At 44.3% G+C, this 26,770-nt stretch overlaps 1 protein-coding gene across 7 annotated transcripts in view; it reads right to left on the bottom strand.

Moving 5' to 3' along the window:
• ENAH (ENAH actin regulator) overlaps positions 1 to 26,770 on the bottom strand; it is a 104,969-nt gene that overhangs the window by 10,023 nt on the left and 68,176 nt on the right. For 3 of the 7 annotated variants that reach the window (XM_036016155.1, XM_036016156.1, XM_036016157.1), the window contains exons 5-11: positions 21,281 to 21,365; positions 12,270 to 12,544; positions 7,925 to 8,229; positions 6,818 to 6,963; positions 6,605 to 6,662; positions 5,778 to 5,826; positions 2,022 to 2,088 (exon numbers count right to left, since the gene is read on the bottom strand). In XM_036016155.1, coding sequence (XP_035872048.1) covers positions 2,022 to 2,088; positions 5,778 to 5,826; positions 6,605 to 6,662; positions 6,818 to 6,963; positions 7,925 to 8,229; positions 12,270 to 12,544; positions 21,281 to 21,365 — 985 coding nt within the window. Of the gene's footprint in view, positions 1 to 2,021; positions 2,089 to 5,777; positions 5,827 to 6,604; positions 6,663 to 6,817; positions 6,964 to 7,924; positions 8,230 to 10,253; positions 11,043 to 12,269; positions 12,545 to 21,280; positions 21,366 to 26,770 lie in introns of all 7 variants that reach the window. The other 4 variants (XM_036016152.1, XM_036016153.1, XM_028531172.2 and 1 more) reach the window with 2 other exon arrangements.

The following is a 26,770-nucleotide window of genomic DNA, read 5'->3' as shown; positions in this document are numbered from 1 at the left end:
AGGAAAACCACCTACAAGTCAGAACGTGATCCAACGCACCCACTGGATAATAAGGACCAACACTCCCTCCATCTATATACAAAAATACGTTTCAAACGGCGGCCTTCAGAACACTTATTAGATTTCCTTTAGACAAAGTCTGTCTGAAGAATCAATCCTTCAGGCAGTCTTTCCTGAACTAAAGGAACACCAACACGTTGAGGAGCACCATCCACTTGGAGAACCTCTTCCTGACCCTTCTAAGACACTTCCGCTGGGAATTTGGGAATTTTGGTTGAGCCGTAGGCAGGCTCACAACCGAATCCCTACCAATGAAGCGGGGAGGAAAAGTGGTGGCAGAGAGGAGAAAGAATCCTCCCCATCAAAATTCATGTCACAATTCCCGCCTCCAAAGGAGAATGGTGCACCACAGCTCCGCTCTCCTATCAGCACGTGATCCACAAGCTTCCCAAGGTGCAACCCCAGACGGGCCGGGGCCAACCTGCCCTCAGAGACTGCACTTCGGGGCTAGGCATCGCAGACACTGGAAAAACACGTGCACGGAGACAAATCCCTGCCTTCTCCTCTACAGTCAAACCCAGGGTCAGGCACAAATAACGCCCCTCCTTAAACACCCAATCAGAAGCGTGTAATTCTGTAATGTAACGATATCTCACATGCAAGCACACCACAGGACGTCTCAGGTGAAACGTTCGAATTCCAACTATAAATTATTACACCCACGTTATTACCGACCACACCCCAGCAGGCCTTACTTCTGCCGGACCCTCTTCCAGTCCCTTGAGAAACTACAAGCACCCCCACGTTCAAAAAGGCCCGGCTTCCTCGGGGTGCGCAGGCAGCAGTGACCTGGGCAAACCCCGTCGCCACCAGGAGAACCTCACCGCCACTAGCGCCGATGTAGACTGAGGCCGACGCAGAACAGACCAGTGACAGTATGAGGGCCGTCCCTGTGTTTTTCCTGATTAGACTTCCGTAAGTCAAGTTTGCACTTTACGAGGCAAAACTAAGGCAAATGGCTCAGAAAGAAAAGGCAAAAAACTCTTTAGTGTCTAGGAAAAATAGCTTTCGTTTCGGGGACACCTTTCAGCTACCTCATCTACCAAAACAAATCTTCCTCTGTGTTCCAAACCCGTGGTATAAATTGAGTTATGATGATACAGCACGCTCAGCTAAGGAATACTGAATTCCCTTGACCATGGACACAAGGCCACTCGGAGAAACACGAATTAACTACTCTTGTTTCTGGGCACTGTTTTTCCTGACTTGATTATAATTAGAAGTTTGAACAGAGAGAGCAAAAATCTTTCTACTTTACCAATTCAGAATTTTCTTTCGCTCTCTCATAAACACTGCAGTCTTTTCTCTCCAGCTGCTTTTCAGTTTAAAATACTTTCAAAAATTACAATGACAAAATACAGGATGTCATTCAGACTAATGGGGAAATGGGAACATATTACGCATGGTAATATTATTTTGTTCAGCGTGAAATTTCTTGAGAGCGACAACTGTATTGAGGTTTCTTAAGAGAATGTCCTGGTTCTTGGGACAAAACACAAAGAGTCTTCAGGGTGAAGCAACAAATATTGGCAAATGCCTTCCAACTATTCAGAGGGAAAAAATGTGTGCGTGTGTAGATACGAGTTCCAGCGAATGGGGCACAGTGTTAATAAGCGGGGCATTTCGGTGCTGGGGCTATGGGTGTTCACTGTGCTATCTGTCAACGTTTCTGTAGGTTTGAAGCTCTCAAAATAAAAAAAACGGGGAGGAAGAAAAGCTACCTAAGTTTCAGACAACCTGGCCGGCCGAGCGCGTGGGGCAGAATTCAGACAGTGGAATTTCACTAGTGGAAACGCAAAGGAGCCCGGAGCTTGTCGAACAGCAGAGGGAACACGGGGGTGTTCTCTGCTCCACCCCCCAAGTTCAAGTCGACCACCCACTGTTCCTGCCACACGAATGTAGGCGTCAACTCCTTCTTGAGGTGAAAGTGTAATGTAACACGTAGAAAAACACACTGGTACCTGGAGATAACAGGTGACTTGCTGCCGTTCATCGTGTTTGTTCTTTCCCAGGGTTTTCTCGTCGGTTCTTTAAAAATAAAGAACACACGTTATTAAACATCCCGCATGCTCCCGGAGCTACGGCAAAACAAATGATAAATCACTAAATACCATGATACAGGCTTATGTAGTCATACAGGCAAATAAGAAGATTTTAATTTCAATTCTGAACTCGAATTAAAATCTGTAAGGATTCGAATTTGAACAATTCCAGACCTTCAAAAGAGAAGAAAGGCCAAGTGAGATAAGTTTCCCTGGAATATACTCCATCGTCAAACTGAAAATACACCCCTGTACACCGGACGAACAGAAGTTTCTCTGGTAGAGACAGGATGATCAGAGTAAGAGTATGATGTTTTTAGGTAGTTATAAATTATAAGCAGTATAAATTATTTTAAATTAAAAGATAGTGTAAGTTTATTAGGCTGAGACAGTATCACCATACTATTTTAAACTATTTTTAGTGCCAAAAGTAAAATCTTTAATGTCGTGATAAATTCTGACATTTAAGCTAAATTCAAACAGTCCTTTTGGGAAAAAAAAATTCGAACAACTCGAAATAGATTTCGGAACCATGCAGTTCTATTGTACTTCCTTGACTCCCAAAGAAACCAATTCTCGGGCGTCAGCAGACAACTCCAGATAAACGGGAGTGAGTTCCCCATCAGCTCCGTCTGCAAAGGCCGTGCAGGGGCTCACTGGTCAGCAGTCTCCCGTGCCGCGAGGCGCTGCTCTGATTCGGGCCGAATCGTTGCTGCTGCCACCGGCCTCGCTCACCGACTGGCTGACACCAGCAGTGGGACCCTGTCACGGGAAAGCATCTGGCCACCCGAGAGTCAAGTCTAACTACGAGCTGTGACCTCGGGGCGCAGTTTTAACCAGGAAACCCCTCGTTCCGATGCTCTCCCTCAGTTGGCGGCCTCCTGCTCCCATCCAGGCAGCAGCTTGCTCTCTCTCTAAACTGCATGCAGGCAAAAGTAAAGTCACGCTCTTCCTCGAAACACTAGTTTTGTTCTGGGCTGCTGCTGCACTCGGCCATCTACATGTGACACCTTCGAGGCACCCCTCATGTGGCTTTGCTCATCGACCAATCATCCATCTCTCTGTTTTAAACGGGTCCAGGAGGGACAGAAACACGTCCAAGAGACATGTGCCGGAGTAGGTGCAAAGAGGGAGGTCCTGAATAGAAACGAAGGACAGACAGCTGGACAGGCAGGGGGACGGCCACCAGGGCACTGTCACCAAAGAGGCGGCATGTGGAGGGATGAAGAAGTGAGTCCAGCGTGGCGAAGGAGTAGTGAGCGCTAACACTCAGCAGGGGGGTGAGGTCTTTCTCCATCAGCCAGATCCTCTTCTAATCTCAGAAGGGCCCCTCCGGTGTTGGGAAGGAGCAGGTCAGTGCAGCTGTGGGGACAGAGGGGCTGCCCTCTCTCTGGGGGGCCCCATGTCGGTCTGAGGAAGGAGGACACGGGCTGGGTCACTGCCAGCAGGTCTCTGGAATGGCACTGGATCCTCCTTGAGAAGGTTTCCCCATCTCGGCCCTCCCCGATTCCCGTGTCACACTGCTCACTGCTGCCATTTTTACTGCTCCTAAACCATCAATCCACTCCTTGCAAGGTTAAGTCTACACTATTGACCTTTTCTTTTTTGTAAACGATTTAAGAGAGACTAGCGGGCAGGGAAGAGAAAGAGAGAGAAAGTGAGATTTTTTGTTGTTCCGCTTACAGATGCATTCATCGGCTGCCTCTGGCATGCACCCAGACCAGGGATCGAACCTGCAACCCTGACACATCGGAACACCACTCCAACCACCAACTGAGGTGCCCAGCAGAACCAAACTCCTGATCTTCTCGTAAAAAGCTTCCTACAGTCTGGTTCTCACACTCACTCTTCCAAACTTCCCCCCGGGTACACAGGAACCTCTCCACTCTAGGCAGGCAAGCCTCTCCTTGCTTGTCTCCAGCTCCCTACCCGTGCAGCGGTGCCCCCTCCTCCACGTCCAGCCAGACTGAATCCCCCTCATCACACGGTAAGATGTCGTTTTTCTCTAGAGATGCCCAGGTGACCCCAGACGATACAATGTCCTTCCTCTCTGACACATTACTTAATATTTCACACGTGGATGTAAAAGATTAATTGTGTGTGTATGTGTGTGTGATCTTCCCAGCTGGTGCCCAAGGCCTTTTTGACTCGTCATGTATCTGGCACAATGCATATTAAAAAAAAAAAAAAAAAGACCTCAATGAAATAAGTGAAAAAAGAAGCCACAGCCCTTCTGGAAGAATCCTTGGTTTAATACCTATGGCAACACACAAGCACAAATGCACAGAACAAATGGAAAACCCATGCTTCGGTTTTCCACATTTTAAATAAGGGGTATATATTAAGCAGCTGTTAACTAGGGGGTCTATGCATAACCTTCAGGGAATTCATATAAATTTTGAAATTAAGAGCAAATCTGTATAAAAATATGATTTTTCCTTCCTTGGGGAGAGGATTTCTACTGTTTTCAAATTTTAAAAGGTTCTGTGACCCTAAATTGTACTTGAGTTTTTAAATATCTAGGGTATTAATAACAGCATATATAATTAATTTTGGCTTATAAAAGAAAGATAAAGCTAAGATACACAGGTCACAAACCAGATAAGTTTTTTAACAACGATAACATAAAACTGACTTGAGCAGAGGAGAAACGAGCAGAGCCGAGGGAAAACCGTTAGCAAAGTCACGGTGTCAATTACCACCCAGCAGTCCGACGGCTGAGCGGTCACTGGAGTCATGAGAATGATTTCTTTTCTCAAAAACAGGCTACAACCGTCAAAACAAAGACAAAAGTATGCTTTCCGAAAAGTGGAACTCAGAGGCACTGGTAGTCTCTAAACCAAACTATGTAGGTAGGAATTAATGTAGGCTTTTCTCTACAGTGGTTTCCTGTGGATCGAGTCTGGATATGAATCCACCAAAATCATCAGATGTGTGCTGCTTCACCCCACATCAGACACGGCAGGGCACAGTCCGCCCCCTAATCTTTTAGTCAAATATGAAGAAACGGCCTGAGACTACGTAGCAATGCCACAGCCCCATCGCAGGGACAGTGCTCATTAAGCACCTCCAGTGAAATACATTTCGTTAATATTCTAGATAATATAGTCTATGCCCAAGAGCTCTCAATTTCACTAAATTCAATAATGTTTCCCGGAAGTTTTAAAAAAAATGTTTCCCTTGCCAATCAGGAGCTTTATTTCCTTAATGGTCACTGTTAGCCATATGGGTGGGCAAAATGACGACCTTCTCAAAGTGAGAATGTTTGGAAAGAGACGGTGCCAGCCAACATGCTCAATCTTTGCCTTTAAGAATCAATTATTAAAAACACTTCCCTTTCACCTGATGACACACTGTCTTTGTTTTAGTGAATAACCTCAACCCATTATCAAGGATACACAGAAAATGTGTAAACATTATGATTTTCAAAGAAAGATACACCAGAGAAAAACGTGGGGTTTTAATGGGTCTCCCAGCATCAAAAAGAAATTTACAGCTGCTTCTTGGACAACAAAAGGCAGAGAAGAGAGGGCAAAAGCCAGTGCTTTCGAGTGTGAACAAAACCTTTAACGTCTTAGTAACCGAGCAGTCACTCGATGCAAACGTGGGGAAACAGGAGCATCACCCCACAGAGTGGGTTGGTTTGTCAAGTTAAACTGTACCTCCTGCACTTACCGGGCGTACTTGTTGAAGAGGCCTTAGAAGTTATGGGCTCTGAATCTTCCTAAACACACAGAAACAAATATGAATAACATCACAAGCCCGTCGTACGTAGTCAGTCTGTACTTCCACCTCCAATACTCTCTCCGCCGCTTCCCCACTCGTTCTTTCCTCGGCCTTACAGGCCTCTCCCTGCTCTCGCCTGCCCAGCATCTCCCCCTGCCGGTCCCCGTAGCTCCCGTCCTCAGGTGTTGTTGCTGGGAACAGCCTGGCCCACGCGGTCAGTCCGGAGGGAAGCGAGGGACCCGAGGAGCGGTGCCCCCTCGGGCCCGGTGGAGCGGGAGAAACAATTCCACTGTTTGTCGGACACCAGGCTTTGCAGCCGACGAAGCGGAGTCTGCCCAGCTGGGCCGGGGAGGCAGGGGAGGCAAAAGCTGAGGACCCCAGGCTCCCGGGGGAAGACAGCTGCACACTGCTGACCCAGTCTCAGTCCTCCATTTCAAATGCAAGGAAGTGGGGATCCTCAGGGGAGAAACCAAAACCAAAACCCCCAAAAAACTGAGTGACAGACTGTTCCCGCATTTAACGTGAGACGTGGGTCGAGAACTGAACTCCTAGGCCTGAACTTGGGGCTTCCCCCACAACCCCACGTCTTACTAGGAATGTCATTAAAATCGTAAGTAACACTCATGACAAGCTGTTGTTAATAGCTGAGGAGCACAAAAATGAGCAACGGCAAGTTCTTATTGGGTTCCGGCCAGTCTCCGACACGAGTCCCTGAAGGAGCCACGCGTGCCAGGGCCTCGTCCTCCCGGGTGTGCGGACGGCCCGCATTCACTCACGTTTTTGTCCTCTTTCTGCTCAGATTCTGCTGTTGATCCCTTTTCAGCGATTCTTCTCCTAAAAAGAAGGCAAGTCGTATTTTAAAAACATCATCCATCTCAGCAGGAAAGCTATTCCGGGAGGGAAGGACTGCCTCTAGTTAAATTATATTCTGGAAGAAAATTAAGACAAGACCCTGAACTCGGACCACAAGCGCACGCGCCCTCGCTCACCTCCGGGCCAGAAGGGCGCTCATCTCCTCCATCAGCCCGCTGCCCCCCAGCGGGAGGGGCCCGTTCCCGCGGCCCGCGTCTGCCTTGGATGAGGCCGCGTTCACGCCTGTGGCGCTGCCCCCGCTGGGGAAAGAGCCATCCTCCATCTTAAGGAAACATACATACATAGTAAACTCCTGTGTCACGCGATACTGTGTTTACGGCTCTATTATATTCAAGACAGAATACATCAGCATTAACCTCAATAAAGAACCTCTCTTTTAAAACCTCGTAAGAACTACTGGGGTGATTATTACATAGTGACATGAGTTCTCTCAGAGCCGACATCACCCGTCATGGGGGACGCTGCCCCGCACAGCCCTGCGTGTGCTGCACTGAACAGGACACGTTACTTTGGGGGTAAAAAAAATGCATAACCCACCCCCAAAATGCACAGCCTGAATTAACCTTGAGGGGACGTCCAATAAACCAGACTGAAGGGTGAGGCACAAAATAATGGTTTTGCAGTCTTCAAAAATGCCAGTGCCATGAAAAACTGAGGATCTGCTACAGATGAAAGCACGTTAAAGAGACACTACAGCTACATATAATGAGGGATCTTGGGCTAGCGAAAAACTGCCAGGAAAGACGTGACTGGACAACAGATGAAGTTCGAACAGACTTGTAGGTGACGGTATTCTACCGGTAATGTGTCCTGACTTTGGTAATCACTCTCTGGTCACCAAATGTCCCTGGTCTTACAAAATATACAACCGGGTATTTAGGGGACTTGGGACCCGCTCTCTCGGACTTACTCTCAGTTGAGACAAAAAGTGTCTGTGTTTACGTAGAAGGAAACGTACACAGGAAAACAGTAAAGGAAATACAGTAAAATATTAACTGCTGAGGCCAACAGCTGGCTTTATAGAAATTATATTATCCTGGCAACACTTCCCCTAAATTTAAATTCTTTCCGTTTTTAAAAATCTTTTCAATTCTTAAAAAATTTTCCAATGAAGTTATTAACATAGGATTCGCAACATTAGAGCGTGTTAAATTCAGCATTTTAGGTATTGAGCAAGAACAAGAGACACACATAAAAACACAATAATTTGGAAGCGCATTTACCCGTGACACTTTCCTAAGTTTTGCTCCAGCAATTGCAGCTGCCAGTCCAGTCAAGGGGCGATTGTCTTCCAACATGGATCCCGCAAAAAATCCAGAGGCGGGGAGGGGAGGAGCGGGAGGTGGGGGAGGAGGGGGGACCTGGTTAGGGAGAGGAGGTGGAGGAGGGGGTGGGGGAGGCGCTGAGGAGGGAAGTGGAGGAGGAGGAGGAGGAGGTCCTGGGGGAGGGGGAAGCACCCCGGAAGCCTGGGCAGGACCTGGTGGGAGCGGAGGAGGGGGCGGAGGTGCAGGTGGTCCCAAGACCACGCCTGAGAGAAAGAAACATTAAATGAGACCATCAACGACAGAGCTACATAACAGTGCCTTACGTGGAACTGTAGGCAGAATGCCATGCTACATTTAACGGATGACTCCAACATTTACTACATATTAATGAGCTTATCATAATGTTCCAAGTCTAGGTCCGTATTAAAAAGACACTAAAATATAAAAACAAAGTGTACAACCGCTTACTTTAATGTTACAGCCTTATTAACTAGAACTACGCAACAGATCACCTAATTTAATCAGAATTTCTTTTTTGTTCTTGGGGATTTGGTAAATACACAGTGTAAATGCTTACAAAATTTGGAAGTCAGTATCCCTGAAAAAACAAGCCACTGTATGTGATGGCAGTGAGTGCTACTTGAAATAACCCCCACTAACCTGTGTAAACCCTGAGTGTTGAGACAGGTTCTACAGCAGCGAGAACACGTGTGTGTGTGTGTGTGTGTGTGTGTGCAGGGGGCCGAAGGGGCCGGACTGCGAACATCGAGGGTGCTGCGTCCCGGGCACCAACACCCTAAATCACTACAGATCGAATTCCACTGTGCAGCGAGAAGTGAGAGTCGCTGAAGTTAAAGAATCCATACGATTAAAAAGCTCAAAATAATGACCAGAAATCATTAAGTGACGTAGAGGTTGAAGCACAGAGGTGTTTTTTTAGGCTAGAAGACAGAGTAAGAGAAAAATGTCTAACTCTTCTAAAATCACAGAGAGTGAAGAACTTATTACCAGAAAACCCAGCAAGGAGGTACTCCCTTCCTTTAGGGTTAAACGGGGTGTTTTAGGTCAAATAAAATGCCACTTGCACGCTGGGGCGGGGGGGGGGGGGGGGGGTTACATCTCCTGAGACTGCTGCCTTCGAGCAGGTCCGCAAGCTGAAAACCGAGATCACTCCCCGAAGAGCACAGGGTGCGGGGCCGCCTGCCCCGGTCTGGCTAGTAATGGTGCCTCCCTGGCCCACACTACGGCCACAGCGAGCTAAGCTAGAATTCTGACTCAGTGTTTATGCAAATCTGAGGCGTCAACGAGAAAAATATATACGTAGCAATAATGAGCCTTATCTTGAGAACTAGGATTTTAAAAAAGAGGTGTATCTGAATCCAGACTGTGACACTGTTTCTTTGTAAGCACCAACTTGTCCTATTCCTTCCGGTAATTCCTGCTAAATCCTATTTAAAAAGGGGGGGGGGGCAGGGAGGGTTGCTAAGCATCTTCGTATTTACTTCCAGAGCCAGGTGCTTCTCTACTCACAAATAATCCATACTTAGAAGTATGTTACCATGACAGCAAGGTCCGGCAAGGGGGTGGGATGGGGGAAGGAGTAACCACAGAAGATGCTCTTCTCTCTCAACCATCTCTTTATAGCCCACGACTGCCTGTAACTGTGGACCCCGGAACCCTCTGGGGCGGACACGCAGCCTGCCACCCTGTCCACCCCCTGCTGTGAAGGAGGCTCCTCCACAGGGCTGGGGGAGCACCGGCCCTGGAAGTCCAGTACAGGAACTCAACGCGGGAGACACAGGACCAAAGTGAAGCAGGGTCAGGATCGGAACTGCTGCAGAGGGGACCCCTAGGATGACACATACGCAACCACCACAGCTGGGCACTACGTCACCCTCTAAGGCCTACCGAAACGAAAGGGGGACAAGTCGGAACACACATGTGTAGCGTGGTTCAAGCACGGCATTGCTATCTTTCCAGTGAAATTGAAGAGAAATGTACTGAGGAAGCCTTTAAATACTGGACAACACCTCCAGTTAGGACCCTGCCAAAGATGCCAAAATCCAGTTCAGTATGAAAATTCCTCCTATCGATCCTCCAGAGACGATGAAGACAGCAGAAAAGAAACCCACACCAATTTTGTCAAGTAGAAAAAAATACGGTACCGTGGCACCGAGGGGTTCGACCGTCAAAACCACCCTCCCCACGCTTCCGGGCCATTCCGGATGCCGACACGGGGCATTTGCAAGGGACCGGCGGTTCGCAGCGATGATAACGGGAGCCTTACCCGGTGGGGCTGGAGTCTCGGCCGGCTGAGAGGCTGCCTGCAAGCCTGGCTCAGAAGCAGAGGAGTCTCCCAGCACAGAGTTTAGAGGAGTCTCCACAGAGGCAGGGGCAGCTGCAGAGGGAGAAGGGAGAACACTAGGCTTGGATGAGGGAGTTGAGGCAACAGGGGTGCTCGGAGGAGGAGAGGCTTGCGGTCCGCAGGGTGACAGTGGAGCGAGGGGAGGCAGCGGCGGCGGCGGAGGCGCTGGCCCTGAGGTAGGCGGCGGAGACACTGGGTACGCGACAGAGTCAAGCAGCCCGTCGGGTGCCGCTGGCGACGGAGGCAGTGGGGGCGCAGGAGAAGAAACACAGACAGGGAGGACAGGCCTGGGCCCCGCAGCTTTGCCTGGGGGGCTGCTGATCATTACTGGGGGGGAGGGGGGGAGGGGCGAGAAACCGGACGTGGACCAGGCACAGGGCTTCGCAGCTGGAGGCTGAGAAGAGGGTGTGTTCGCGGGAGAAGAAGGCCGAGAGGCTTTGCTCGGAGGGCGAGGAGCTGCGGCGTAATGGGGGAGGACCGGGTGGAAGGCTGACCCTAAGGAGGTGGCGAAACGTGCCGCCGGGTGCCGCAGCGGCGGCGTAGGGGGTGTGGAAGTAGGTGGCAAAGCGGTCACTACAGCGTGATCAGGAGTGGCCTCTGGCACTGCAGCCGAGATGACTTTAGCGTGAGGTGGAGGAGGTGCCGGAGGCGGCTGGCAACTGGCACACTCGGGAAGTGGAGCGCTATGCGGGGAGCTGTCGGAAGGTGGCGCTGGACAGAGGTGGGAGGCGGCAGCGAAAGACAGGATAAAAAAGGAGAGAGAAAAAGGGAGCTAGTAAAGCCACAAAACCAGCATTCAGACAAAAAATGTATAAAAGTAGGCTACAGTTAGTACAGAGAACTGGGCACGTGCGCAAGTAACCGATTCCACCCGAGAACATTTTCACTCGTGGACACACTGCGGGGGTCCGGGAGAGGAGGAAGGAGGCTTTCTTCCCATCTAATGGGCAGGCTGGCCGTTTAAGCTGATTCGCTTATCCTTTACAAGAAAAGCACAGCACTGGGGTCTTAATTTCCCTTTTTCAGTCCACCAAAAGTCCATTAAGATTATGCGAATAAGGGCTACAAACAGAGGAATTAAGTTCCACTTTTTTAAAAATAGAACAAGCAGCCAAATTGGCAAACCTTTATTATAAAGGCAGAGGAACTTCCTATTCAATGCTTATTTGTGGAAAAAGTTTTGTTTTGTTGGCTATAACCCCCCAAAATACTAGGGAGGTAAAGGCAAAAAGTCAAGTCAAACAACAAACCAGTCAACCAGTATTTAACCAGCCCACACTGAGATTTTTCATATGGGCCATACGGAATAGAAACTGATGGTTAAATCCCAGAATAAATGTTCATTTCAGCCAATGCCAAAAGACCTCAAACTCTCAGTCATACTTATTTAACCGACGAGTCTTTCCATAAATTCCATCGTTTAATAATTTTCACAATACTAAAAAAATATATTGAAATAACTCGTCAGTTTTAGAGAAGATATTTTTCACCGACTGTTTTTAATTCTCATTCAAAAACTTAGGAAACAATTAGGCAAATGTCTTGATGGAACTGTGTTATAATAATACAGCAGTCAAGACAATTTAAGCAAACCTCTAAAGGGAAATACAGCCCAACTTCCTCCAATATAAGAAAATTCACAAAAACACTTATACCTTACAGCCAATTCATAGGGAGTTAGAACAGTTAGAATGCCAGAAAAAAAATTTCCAAGGGCTTTCTTTAAGTCTCCAAGCAATAAAAGCAATACAGAGAGAAATAAAAAGAAAAAATGTGAAAGTAGCAATTGCTATTTTATGAACTTTTTCATAATTTCTGATCGTATTGCTTCATCCCCAGCATCTCAAGTGTGAGATATCGTAACATATGACTCCTCCAAACACCACCCACCCTCCAAGCGCCGATACCAAGACCACGCACGACAGGCAAACTCCTTACCAGTGGTGGATATTCTCCGCTCCCGCTCCCACTCCAGCTGCTCCCGCTCCAGCTGCTCCTGGCGCTCCCGCTCCAGCCGCTCCAGCCGCTCCCGCTCCTGGCGCTCCCGCTCCAGGCGGTCCAGCCGCTCTCTCTCCAGCTGCTCCTGTTCCAGGCGCTCGCGCTCCAGCCGCTCCCGCTCCGACCTCTCCCTCTCCAGCCTCTCCCTCTCCATCCTCTCTCTCTCCATCCTTTCCCGCTCCAGCTCCTTCTGCCGCTGCTGTTCTTGCAGTTGCCTGGAATTGCACAGAAGTGTTTTAAAATATGCACCTCCGGCTACTCACCACGAAAAACCTGTTTCTTTCACGATGAACCTACGTGAACGTCATTTCTGATTCAAGTACAAAGCCACGTAGAACACACAATCAGCATCTCACCACGTGATGGACCACCTTGAACAGAGATGACTCACCAGTTTTATATACATGAAAATAATTTCTCTTAGATCAGTTTTGGCTGACTGCTTCAGCACATTACACTCATGTCTCTCTCTTTTTTTTAAAGTTAGCTTTTCAACAAAGATTTTATTTATTTTTAGAGAGGGGGAAGGAAGAGAGGGAGAGAAACATTCAGTTGGCTGCCTCTCACACGCACCCCAACTAGGGATCAGACCCACAAATCAGGCTTGTGCCCTGACTGGGAATCGAACTGGTGACCTTTTTGCTTTGCAGGACAGTGTCCAAACTACTGAGCCACACCAGTCAGGGCATGTCTCATTTTATTCTGTACCTTCCATGAATAAAATGTTGCAGATAAGTGGATTTTCCAAACAACTGAACATATCACTTTAATGACCAAGGCATTATTTTAATCACTCAATAAAAAAAATTCTAAATTTTAATTTCCTCCCTAAAACATGACACCAAAGCTTCATTGTACAAGCATTGCATTATCATTTTAGAAAATACAACAGCTGATCACAGGACTAGCATGAACAAAGTTTCCTAAATGAAAAAAAAAGAGAAAAAGAAAAAAAAACCCACAAACGAACCCCGAGTTAAGAAGAAAAGAAAGTTTACGGCATCCCAAGTCTCATGCCCAGAGGGAGCCATCACTAACATGTGGGCATTCATGCTTGCAGACTTTTCCTTCTGTAAAAGTACACACGTAAACTTTTAAAAACAAATAAAATAGAATAATATGTACCTACCATTCTGTTTTCAGTTCTCCCATTCAATATACTATAAAAGGCATTCTAGGGCACTTAGTTCTGCATCTTTATTCTTTGCAACCGCATAGTGTTCCGCTGTTTGCCTGTCCGCGATTTAAGCAGTCACCGAGCGCAGGGTGTGCCAGTCCAGCCCTGTTCCCCTGGCTGACTCCTGGAGACACTGTGGTAGGCGTTTTGCCTCCATTCCCCCTGGGGCCCCCTTTTAACTGCACCTTAAGGACCACTACCGACACATTATTTGCTACAGGAAAAGATGTGTTTTGATTTGTACTACGGCTTTCGATCTTCCTGCGGAAGTCTGGTAGTAGTGTTCCTTGCTGTGATCCGCCCTGGGTGTCCCCTTCCTAGGCGGTCCTCTCGTACCAACACTTCCTTTTCGTACTTTCACTTTTTACAGTGAAGCCCTCAGCTCATCTGAACCTCCTCTGGGGCCGGAGATGGGAACTAGAGCTCCACCTCACACGCCATCTGCGGGACAGATGACAGCCCCGACTTAAGACGACACCTTCATATGTGTGTGGTGGCAGCTTCTGAAGCTCCGGATCGTTTTGGTTCATGGTCTGTCTGTCTGTCTGTCTAGTACGGCACCGGCATCTTGATGCTGTGAGGTCTGATACATACGTTCTTTAATATCCAGTCAGGAGCATCCCACCCATCCTTACTACTCTTCTTGTATTAAAAACCTGCCGAGGCCCAATGTCTGTGGCTCTAAAACACAGTCTGTTTATTACTTTCCATACACATGTGTCAAAGAACAATAAAATGTCCCCAAGTCCTCATCTGGATCTAAACGATATTCTTGCTCATAAAAGCTAACTCTTCAAAAACTAAAAGATAAAAATCTATCCTCATCTTACACATAATATATTTATTTCATAGCACTGTGAGGAAGATTAAGTGAGGTAACGCCTTAAAACCCCTTTATAAAAAGAACCTGGAACGTAAGACCACTTGATCAATGTGAGCTATAATAATAATGATCTAGAAGTTTCAAACTGGGGCTGTCCCTGGCCTGGCTAACAAACTGGCCAGGTTTGGCTTACGGGTACAGCCAAACGATGGAATGTGTACGCTATCCTTTGCCCCTCCCAGCAGTACCAATAAACCAGTAAGCTCTTTCGGTAATCTCTCCCCTTCCTGTTTCCTACACTGACTAGAAAACAAAGAAAAAGCCCACCTGGTGAGTAAATTAATCCCACGTCTCTCACAAAGACACAAAGCCTCTCTCTGGGCAGATCACCATACTTAACAGTAACTGCAGGAGAGAACCGGAACAAACCTATAGTAGTGCTTACTCGGAGTAGTAGTGGTTTGGGCCACCGGCTACTAAATAACCAAATCAGATTTTTAGGACACAGCACCGACTTCATTATGCTATTGGATAAACTGCTAGCTGCCAAGTGTCTGAGGGATGACAATGCCACCCAGGGAGGAGGGCAAGAAATTAGGTGCATTTGGAGGAATGTTTTTAAAAATAAACTAGACAAAGTCAGCTATTGTAGTTTTTAATAACCTGTATCTAATGAATAAGTTCAGTTAGGTCTTATATTAAGTTGAAAACACACAACATGTGTTTTTTTAAGGGAATTTTAAATGTAATACTCTGAGCAATCTATCGGGTCCAAAAGACAAATGAATACACCCATATTTTTCTAATAAGAATATATCGGAATGCAGAAAGTCAGGGAAAGTGCTTCACTTTACATTAGTAGCTGCACCAAGAAATCAGTGATGAAAAGACCCAAGTGACCAGGTCATTTTGCATCTCTGTGCCACCTCACATTTTCATTTTATTAAAATAATATAAGCACATCATTTTTAAAACTTGTAACAAAACCAGCAGTTCATTCCTCCAATCCTCCCACCCATTTCCAACACATCAAAGACAACTGCTGTCAATTCTCTGGATGTTTCGTATTTTTTTTTAACTTTAGATGCCACATGCTGACTTTCTTTCTTTTTTAATTTTACCTTCATCATTGTTCAAGTACACTTTTCTCCCTTTTACTCTCATTCCAGCCCACCCACCCAACCCTCTCCACTTCCCTCCCATTACCACCCTCCCCCTAGTTTTTGTCCATGTGTCCTTTAAGTTTGTTCCCGTGAACCCTTCCCATTGTCCCCTGAAATTCCCTCTTCTCTCCCCTGTGGGCACTGTCAGCCTGTTCTCTATTTCAGTGTCTTTGGTTATATTTTACTTGTTTCTTTGTTTTGTTGTTTAGGTTCCTGTTAAAGGTGAGATCATGTGGTATTTGTCTTTCACTGTCTGGCTTGTTTCGCTTAGCATAATGCTTTCCAGCTCCATCCACGCTGTTGCAAAGGGTAGGAGCTCCTTCTTTCTTTCTGCTGCATAGAATTCCATTGTGTAAATGGACCATAGTTTTTTGATCCATTCATTTACTGATGGGCATCTAGGTTGCTTCCAGCATCTAACATGCTGACTTTCTAATGAGAGCATGCTTTCCCAAGCCCCTTACCACACACACAATTTTCCCAGTAGTCACGGGAGAAGACTGGTTTCTGCCGATTAAGTCGACACTCTGAGCTTGTTATTCCTGGGATAATGTAAATACCATTCACATAATATTCTAAGATTACATCTCATTTCTTACTCAAGTTCTTGTGTTTTGTTTTTTTTTTTTTACCCCCAAGTTAATGGCTGCTTCTCTAGGCAACACAATGCTTTTGACACAAAACAGGAGGTTGAAGTCAGAGGGAGAAGTAGGCTAGGTACGAGGGAAACGAATCGGAAAGACTCGTGAGTGATGGCATTTACAACGAAGGGTGTCCTGACTCGGGAAGACTGTTCCACATGTCATACTATTCTAGGGTTTTCGGTCCGTAAAAGGTGGAGTATTTGCTGATGTAGGGAAAGAACGCAACGCTGAAGATTTCCCAAGTTCATTGACAGACGATGGAAGTCTGTAGCTCAGACAGCTGCAGGAGATCCTACTGTTGATTTTCTTGATTTGAGGGTAAGAAGGAAAAGTGTTACGAATCCTAGCTAATTTTAGCCTGCTCACCAAAAAAGTTGCCCATCTAACTATATCTCCCAAAGTAATGTGCCAAACAGAGAATTTCTCTCAAGTTTACAAATCTTTAGTATCCATCCCCCCTAAACGGGGTGCTACGTAAATCTGACTTTCGTGTCCTCTAAAGCAGGAATTTATATAAATTTTTATAACCGTTCACAAATATATAAACTCTGCTTTTTCTTAGAAATATCACAGCCAACTCACAGACTGGAAATGCATGTGATCCCCCTTCCTACAGTCCTGTCTACAACACAGCTGTTTGTACAGAAAATAATAAAACTGTAAACCTGCTTTTGCTCCTCCACCTTGGAGAATCACCTGGAGAATTTTTGGAATACAAGAGCCCTAATTCTGAACTATGGAAAAATTCTGGTAGAGTACTTTTTCTCTGAAGTGAGGATATTCATTTTAAAATAATTTGAAATATATGTATTTTCTCAGAAACAACTATAGTGTGGGTGACCAAAATTAGAGCCAAGAACATTTTTTAAATAGTATCAGAAACAGTTCCCCCCACCAACCGAAATATTTGTTTCTGCTCCCACAAGAGGTGTCCCCAAATACAGAGATGTACAAAGCACTGGCCCACGAGATTAATAGGTTTTGTATATATTCAAACACATATTTAGTTGACACATAGTCAACTATGTGTTTTAGTCAAACACATAGGTTGACTCAAAGTCAAGTTTAGGTTGATGTGTTAAAGCAAGCAAAATATAAATAACAAAATTTAAAACTGTGGCCCTGGCTGGTGTGGCTCAGTGGATTGAGGCCGGCCTGCGAACCAAAGAGTTGCCGGTTCGATTCCCAGTCAGGGCACGTGCCTGGGTTGCGGGCCAGGTCCCCCATAAAGGATGCGCAAGAGACAACCATACACTGATGTTTCTCTCCCTCTCTTTCACCTTCTCTTCCCCTCTCTCTAAAAATAAATAAAACCTTTAAGTAAATAAAAATTAATTAAGAAATTAAATACATTTAAAAAAAATTAAAACTGGTTTCATTCAGCCTTACCTATAATCCAGTGTTAGGGAAATAAGAGTCATTTAAATTTTGACGTCATGAAGTAGGACGGCAGACTAGGAAGGATGTTCTGGGTTGATACCATTCAGTAACACTCCGATCTTACGGACACTTGTCAGAAAATAAAACTGAATAAATATGTTCTGATCCCATCATGTGGCCATTTGTCAGAAAATAAAACTGATCAAGTAAATATGTTCTGATCCCACCATGTGGCCGTTTCACATCTCTATTAGCAAACACGTGACAACGGACAAAACTACACAATATAATCAAGTTTTACTGTCAGAGAGCCCCTGAGACCAGGGACAATACTCACAGGAGAAGGCGGTCAACCTTCGGCCCCTCCTGCCTCTGCAGGCTGATCTGAGGTCTGAACACCCTCATTGCTCTGGCCCCTGTTCTACGCGGACACTGCTACTCCCCTTTTATAAGTCCCGGGTAGTGGTGGTGACGTACAAGCTATTTATAGATATTAACTACATTCAGTTCTGTGTTGAGACTAACAGAGGACTGACTCATGTGTCTCAGAATATGTTTTGCATCACAGTCAGCCAAGGAAGACAAATATTAATGAATAGGAATCAAGAGCCAGTATTAGAAAGGATACACATATGAACAGAAAACTACTACAATATTATCATATTACTAATGTAAAGGTGTTGGACTAGTAAGATTTAACACCTAGAGTAAATGTTTTATCAACTCAATTTTACTTTCATCACAAATAAAGTTAAACTCATAAAATATTGTACATATATTTGGGAGACCGCCCCCCCCCAAAATCAGAATTATTTTCAGGAGGGGGGGGGCCCTTGTAGTACAGGCTCCCTCACTAGGTGAGTGTTCTAGGAACCCATCTGGATCAGTGGACCAGCTGGTGTTGCAGTGAGAGGCTGTGTTCGGTTTCAGTGAGTTTTTTTTTGAAGACTCTTTCAACGCCCATTGCCCATTTCATGGCGGGCAATTTACAAGTGCACCTGCCCGCACCTTGAGCTGAGTGTTTAGCGGTTTTTGACCAAAAATGCATGACCTTCATGCCCCATCCTCTCTTGCTTCAAGCAACTTTTTTTTTGTCTGTTTCCCCAGACGAAAAAAAGTCCTCAAAGGGAAACATTTTGTGGATGTGGAAGAGGTGAAACACAAAACAGCAGAAGCTCGAAAAGGCATCAACAAAATCAACAAGTTCAAAAAGTGTTTGGAGCAGTCGAAAAAACATCTCAACAAGTGTATTGCATCAAATGGAGAGTGCTTTGAAGGTGGCTGAAGTTTAAACACGTAAGAATAAGTACATCATTTTTTATAAATAAACTCCGGGTCTTTTCTGTGGCAGAAAAGAACAGAAAGGGAGAAGTAACAAAAAGAGCCACTAGAGCACAGAAAGGAAGGCAGGAAACTTAAACTAGACATGAAGCAGCATGTCCAACAATTTGTGGAGACACAAAGCAAATGGTGGAGACAGAACCAAGATGAGATTAATATTGAAAGAGAAAGAAATGGGTTCAGAAGGTTTACCTCAAAGGGGAACCTGTGCATGACTAGACAAAAAATAATTTAAAAATCCATACCAACTTTTCAGAAATTTGGATTTCAGTCTTCAAAATGAGAAAATTAAGGCCCTCAAGTGAACAAGTATAAACAGCGTCTCCAATTTTCAAACCCTTAAGTATTGCCCTGGCTGGTGTAGCTCAGTGGATTGAGCACAGGCTGCGAACCAAAGGGTCACTGGTTCGATTCCCAGTCAGGGCACATGTCTGGGTTGTGGGCCAGGTTCCCAGTAGGGGGATTGCATGAGAGGCAACCACACACTGATGTGCCTCTCCCTCTTTCTCCTCCCCTTCCCCTCTCTCTAAAAATAAATAAAATCTTTAAAAAAACAAACAAACCCTTAAATCTCTACTTTGAGACAAACAGAAAAGCCTGAGGTCCAGGTGGGCACTGCTAGGGCTGGCACTTTGATCAGAGAAAAGAATATCTAGGAGGCACGCAGTTCCCATAACAAGGACTAGAACTTCGCTCAACACTGACTCCCAGCTACCACTGCGCGCTGCAAGCTCTCGGCAGCCTGCTGTGCGGCGGGTCTCGACCTGTGGCCCACAAGCCCGCAGGCCCTTCGTGGTTTCTGTCTCCATCCCCAACTGTCCCGGCCTCTAGCAGCTGCCTCAGACTACTTCCTTGCCACCGTACTTACCAAAATTATGTACTATGTTTTGGGTTTTTCCTGGTTCAGCTTAGTTTTCTATAAATTTGTTAGTCCCAATAACACTGTGATCATTTTTTATTAATTACTTCCCTGGCATATGTGTGCCTGTACAGTATCATTACAGCTTACAACTCTTGGAATTACTCTGCTATGTTGAAAACTCTCAACAGGGAACTGAAATTATTCCATCTTTTAAGCTTTCCTTATTTCTACAGAAACTTAATTTTATTTATAAAATCTGTTGATGACAGCATCACTCCAAAGAGTTAGACTTTCACCAGATTTGGAGGCTATTTCAGGAGTGATCTACCTGAATAGACAGACTGTGGCATGAATGGATAAACAAACTGACAAATGAATAAATAAATAAAACCATGTTGGGAGGTCCTAGAGGAACTTCCTCAAGAGATGAGCAGTTTAGGGACCAGGGCGAGAGATTCTCTGTCGGGGAAACGTGGCGCCTGTATTAAGACGACACAGAGAACGCGAGGAATGTGTCACATATAAGATCCAGCTGAAAGGCCACAAGAAGAAACGCCGGCTTGTCATGGAGCGAGGGCTTCTCAGTTGGAAAAACCCATCTGTGCGACAGTTCCCAGCTCCCCAGAACAGGGTGGCCACTGGTGATGGGTTTAACATATCTCCAAAAAGCCTGCGTGTGCTTAAAATGTGAGACCTGGTTTCAACAGCTCGATGCTTGTTACCGAATACACCTGAATTTTAGAAACCAACTTTGTTACCAAGTAGCTAGCTTATCATTCAGGGATTCTAGTTCAGAAAAATTACCCCTAAATGAGTCTGTGTTATCATTTCAAATGTATTTATAAACGGCACCAAAAGAATGAAGGTAATGGTATTGATCTCACTCAGCCAGCAGTGTGGTCATAAACAGAATGATTTCATGTTCCATTACTACACCCGATCAATGGTGATGTCTCGAGATCAATGCCTCACACAGAAGGCCAGGACTAGCTCAACTTTCTAGTTAAATTAGTCATGTGAAAGCCGTAACAATCACAGGTTAATTTATAACTACAATAAAAATAAGACTCCTCGAAGTACATACATTTTTATGCTATTTAAAATATTTAAATATACATGAGTATGATTTTTACAAAAAAAAAAAGCAGCTATGAAATTTATTAACATCTTCTGTTCAGCATTAACAAGAATGTGCTCGTTTATTAATGCTGATTCCGAAACTTAATAAAAGTTCTGACTTTCTTTCTTTTTTTTTGAAGATTTTATTTTTACTTATATTTAGAGAGAGAGGAAGGGAAGGAGAGAAACATCAATGTGTGGTTGTCTCTTGTGTGCCCCCAAGTGGAGACTTGGCCTGCAACCCAGGCATGTGCCCTGACTGGGAATCGAACTGGCGACACTTTGGTTCACAGCCGCACTCAATCCACTGAGCTACACCAGCCAGGGCAAAGTTCTGACTTTCAAATGGCTAATGAGACCATCTACTTTCAATATTAGGATGTTCATAGTTTGGTCTTCCACAATAGAATGAAAAAGTATAAACAGGAACTAGGAAACTGACCTTCTTTGAATTTCCAATTCTTCTTGTGATGGGCCATTTTGAACTTGGGCAGGTAGCTGTGAATTTTGTCTAGGCAATGTTGGCCCTAAAAAGGGAGGAAAACATTATGGATGAGCATTGTCTCAGTATTTAGCTGGCTAGAGATCAAACCATGAGAAAAACATAAAACCATCACATATTTACAGATGTGTCTCCTTTTTGTTTAGCAAAATAAAACAGAAGCCTTACATAACACAGAGCAAATGAAAGACTGCAACATAATACTGTCATCATCTCCAAAGGCTTACTTGAAACAAATGGGAAACACCAACGATAAAGGAAAAAGAAACATTTATATATGAAGAGCTTGAGTAAAACAAGTGTTTAATGGGCACCTGGAGAGGCACCTAAGCTCGACATTTTCTAAGACAATGAGACATTCTTTTGGGGGTACTTATTCATGAAGCGGAGAGGGGGAACTTAAATGAAAAATCAGAATTCAAAAACTCACCTAAATAGAACACTGGAAATGAAAAACAGGAGAGAGAAAGCATGAGAACCTCATTACTGGACGGATGGCTGTCAATGCATTTATCAAATGTGCTCAATCGAAGCTGCCACTCTTGTTCAATGGCCTGGCACTGCTGGCATTGGTGAGGACAAACTTCCACTGAACTTAATATATAATTAACCTACTTATCTGAATTTTTAAGGTAACAGAGGTAATCTTTTAACTTTCCATCTGGGGCTAAAAAACCCCAAAAACACCTGCATTCAAACCAACATGGTTCTGCCATGAGAAACGGATGACCATCCGTTCCCACACACCATGTACAAGGTAGACCTACTTGTAGCATCTGATAAAGAATGCCTCTAAATTACGGGACATTTTAATGTCACTGGCTATTGAATGTGTCATAGATCGAGATAAATACTGGACCTAATGTACAATGCCTAGGGTTACAACAGAAGTCCTGAAATCTAATCCAGGAAACAAGAGAATAAAGAAACAGTTATCTTCCACTCTTGGGGAGAAATACACATATTTGTGAGTTCTAGTGTGCCAGCAAATGCCCCAGCAGATGTTTTAAAAGTGTTTCATAGACCACTAGTATAAAAAAACAGCTAATAAGTAAATGCTTCTAAAGCAAACTCTTATAATCTATAAAGTAACAGCACAGAGTATTGTATACTAGTGGAAGAGACTTCACAACCGGAAGGATGCGGCTCATTTAAACCTAATAAAGAACTGGTTTATCCCAAGTGCAGAAAAACAAGTAATTCGATCTGAACTTACCCACTAATTTTTGCCCCATCTCTTTCACACATTTTTTACATTAATCATTTAATTTGTCCTCTAACGACAAATTAGGTTAACGACTGCAGCAATATGTTTCATCAGATTTCCTAAGAGTCTGCTATTTTGAGAACCACAAAATATATTACTCTCATGTAATCAGCAGCAACAGAAAGATCAAAAACTTTTAAAATGAGATTTACATACGCCCTTAAATGTCTGCATAAATGAAGGTACAGAACTTGTCTAATGAACAGAATGGAATTCCTTCCTTCTTTAGAAAAGTAATGTAATAGTGTAAAAATACTGTCATACACCAATGTTTAATACTTTACAGGGAAAAGGTGTCTTTTTTGGCAGCAGGGGTCCATATAAGGTAGGAGGTTAAATTTGAGAAAATGTAAATTATTCGGGGGGAATATTTTATATATCCAAAGTCATATTTATTTAAAAATATTAAAAGGGCATCTCACAAGGCGATTTTGGGTTGACTGTTTTTATAAAACAATGCTGAGATGTTTACGTGAAAACCTCAGGCTGCTCAGGTAATCACACAGCAGGCCAGACTTCGCTGGCCTCCACCTCAAACAAGAACACGCTCACACAGCTACACCCAGGGCAGGCGCTGCATCTCAAGGACAGTTTTAATAGACAAACTCACCAATTAAAAGCCATCGATGTAAGTTTTAACTCAAATAGATGAATTCAAGGAAAAGATATCAACATGTCAATTCGGTTGGTTTTATTAAACAGGCTTTTTAAAAGAAAACTAACAAAAGTCAATATGACTCGCCAAAGAGTCTGAGTGAGAGAAAAGTATCTTAGCAATTTACAGAAACTGGTTTGGATTGTTTTTTAGTTAAAAGTTTACTCAGCGAACTTGATTTAAAAGTAATTTACTGCGGTTTATTCATGAAGCTGAGAAGTAAAGAAAAACTTCATCAAAGATCCTTTTAACATGGGTGTGGGGTAGGGGGATCTGATCCAAAATCAACTCTTAAAATTCTCTCGACATGGTTCTTTGTGATAGTGGGCCACTTGTCTTTCCACAGACAGCACAAGCACCCTGCAAGCATTAAATAAAAGAGTTCTACATGAATCATGGACTTCAGGTACACAATTACATTTTTTTCTTCCTGGCAAGCATTCCGGGGGTTGGGCAATGAGCAAGTTGTACCAAAGGCACCACACACAATGTGAAGTGGCAACTCAGATCAGGCAAGGTATCAGCTACCACCGAATTTTCTGGATGTGACTCTTACTCAATTCACACAGGCCGTATTCCTACACGAGTGTGTGTCCCCAAGGAATACAAAAAAAGGTCCTTTCCTGACCAGTGGGCACGTGACGGTATTGTAGGAGCATCATGTGGTGGTTCAAGTTCTCTTTTGGAAGAAAAAGAGAAGAAATAAGTAAACCTGCTTTGTTCCTACTATATTTTCATAAAGGACAATAGCTATTTGAGGGTTGTTAGTTTGGGTTAATTTTCTCTGTTTAATTACCACGGCCAAAGGCAATGGTTGATCTTCATTTGTCCTGGTTGGAATTCATATAGCAAAGTCCGTGAATTACAGTTTCTGATAAAGGAAAAGTGTTCGTGTTGCTGAAATGGCAACCCAGAAGGGACAGAGTCAGAACAGAATCTCTCTCTAAACACGGAATGAATGGCAGGCAATTCAGTCTGGACTTCAATGTTGAGTTTTGGCTAAAGCACATTTTACTCACTGTAACATTTTAATTTTCACAGATACAGTTTCACACTCAGCCACAGACTATTTAAGAACACAGGACCAAAAGACAAAGTAGGTGTTATTATACACAATACAAAATCAAGTTTAAACTGAGAGATGTGGTAATTAATATTGTTTGTACAATTCAAGATAATAATGGGGGAAAATCTGCTTTTTAACACACAATTTTACAGCTTAAAAAATCCACTCCTGTTAAGGCCGAATCCCTCCTCTCCCCTCAACTGGGTGAACCGCACCTATCAGTCTGTAGGTGGGACTCAGCACATTCAGCAGCAAGTGTAGAACATCAAGTCGGTTTCCAGAAAGAGTCCTAATGACCCAGATAGGAACAGTCACTCAGGGCTAGTTCGGAAGAAGGCCTGCAAGAACACCCCAGAGGAGGCAGAAAATTCAGAATCAAAAGTTACTGGTGGGACGCTTCATTGCAGCGGCTGACTGTGGCCTCTGGGGGGGAGGGCAGGGGACGTACCAAGTGCCCAACTGGAGGCTCACTGCTCAGCTGGGTCGCCTGGGGCGATCGTTAAACACAACGGGAAATGCGCTAGAATTTTCACTTTTGAAAACGTGTAACACGCACATTTTTGCCTTAAACCAGCAAGGACATAAATTTAGAAACAATTCTCGTCACAGATAAAGAAACAATTATCAGTAATCCTGAAGAATTACATCAAAAGCTGAGTCAAAAAATGGATAAAATATGTATACGCAGCTGAACTGTTTACATAAAACTTTAGCAGTAGATCACTTCGTAAGTTTATCTCCGATTCAAAAAATCTGGCCAGGTATTCAGGAGTCAAAAAAAGGCATATGTGAGTTTTAAAAAAAATTCTAAAGCACTAAGATTTGAAAACTACTTTCTGAACTTGGGTTTTCAAAACAAACTTTTAGGCTCCGATGAGGACAAAAAGAATTCGGAAAGGATACCTGTGTGCGTGTGCAGGTATCCCTCAGGTGAGGACAGGGACACGCACGTCTCTAATTAACTGGAGTTTGGGGTGGCTGAGTGACACATCTGGTTGGTCCACACAAACAATACATGTGTGTGCACACTTGTGTATACGAGTGAAAGGAAACACTCTCTAAAGCCTAAGTTCACTCCAGAGCCACAGACACATAAACTATGAATAAAGGAGGCTGGTGGTCAGAAGTCCACCCACCAAAGCAAGCAAGAGCGCACACCTGCCCGGCAGCGTGCACACCCATAGATGAATTCAGGTGAAGAAGCGAAAGCTCCCTTCTATGAAGGCACATTTACCTTCCTCAGATCCTAGTAAGATGGACTCCCCCGCCCCCCCCGCAAAACTCCAAATTAAAAGATTGCTCTCATGCAAAATAGTTAAAACCAAAAACGAACAGAACACCTCTCTCGCTCATGTTGAAAGAAGTGAACGAGAGTTAGTTTTAAGATCCTGCATCTCACTAAACCCTCACTGAGACGCCGACTCGGGAGCTGGCTGAGCACCTGCATGGACCACGACAGGTATCACGACATGGACAGCAGCTTGCTGTGTGTTCCGAGTACCACGGGACCAGACTATGGCCTAGGGAAACAAAAGTCATGGAAATGCGCAAGAGCATGTACCACAGCTCAAAAAAGTAATGTAAACATAATGGTGCTTACCACAGAAAATACATCGCAAATTAGTGCGGTCCTGGGTAGCAGTGACCTTGCTCTGGGCTGCAACAGACACCTTGGTGTTAGAAGCTTCGAAGGACAAGGGGCCATCTGAAGAACTTCACATAAACTAAAAGCTGCTTTGAAAAGTTCACAATGGGTTTATACAGACTTCCTATCTAAATCCTCCTTCTGGAAGGGCTGCAATTTAATAAAAACGTATCCTCTTTCACATTAGCTTTAAAACGGTTAGGCGTTATCTTATTTGTGGAAAAACCCCGTAAGCCACAGTTCTAATGATGCTCATGTAGCTTAATTATTTCCTGAGTCATACAATCAGAGAATGCAATCAATTTCTGTATTACAGTTACATTTTTTAAAAGCAAATGAAGCTGAGGTCCAGGAAGTCAAGATCTATGGCCATTAGAGTTAATTTCTTGGTATCTACCCTCCTTTAGTATTGCTCACGCAGGAGAATTTGCAGCTGAAAAAAAAATTTAGGGGAAACACTTAAGAGAAATACTCGTATCTACTAGTTGAAAAAGACCACAGCCACTTTAAACAGCCTACAGCACTTAACGTGTTTTACAGTCACTGATGTAAAATACAAATATCTTCACTTGGTTTTCATGTGGAAAAATAGCAAAACAACTCCGTGTTTTACCAAGCCACTTATTATTGTTCCTTTTTTCTCAACATATGTACACATATTTGATAAGTTATCTTATTAAAACGTGTGGCCATGTCAAACAGGCATTTACTATTTAGGCCACCTTCATTAAAATTTACCTTTAGCATGAATGAAGTGAACTCTTTTTTACAAGGCAAAACTGAGTAAGAAGTGAGAG

This window comes from Phyllostomus discolor, chromosome 15 (assembly GCF_004126475.2).
Source record: "Phyllostomus discolor isolate MPI-MPIP mPhyDis1 chromosome 15, mPhyDis1.pri.v3, whole genome shotgun sequence".
Taxonomy (NCBI): Eukaryota; Metazoa; Chordata; class Mammalia; order Chiroptera; family Phyllostomidae; genus Phyllostomus; species Phyllostomus discolor.
The sequence above is the reverse complement of the archived record's forward strand: the minus strand, read 5'-3'. Positions and strand labels throughout refer to the sequence as shown.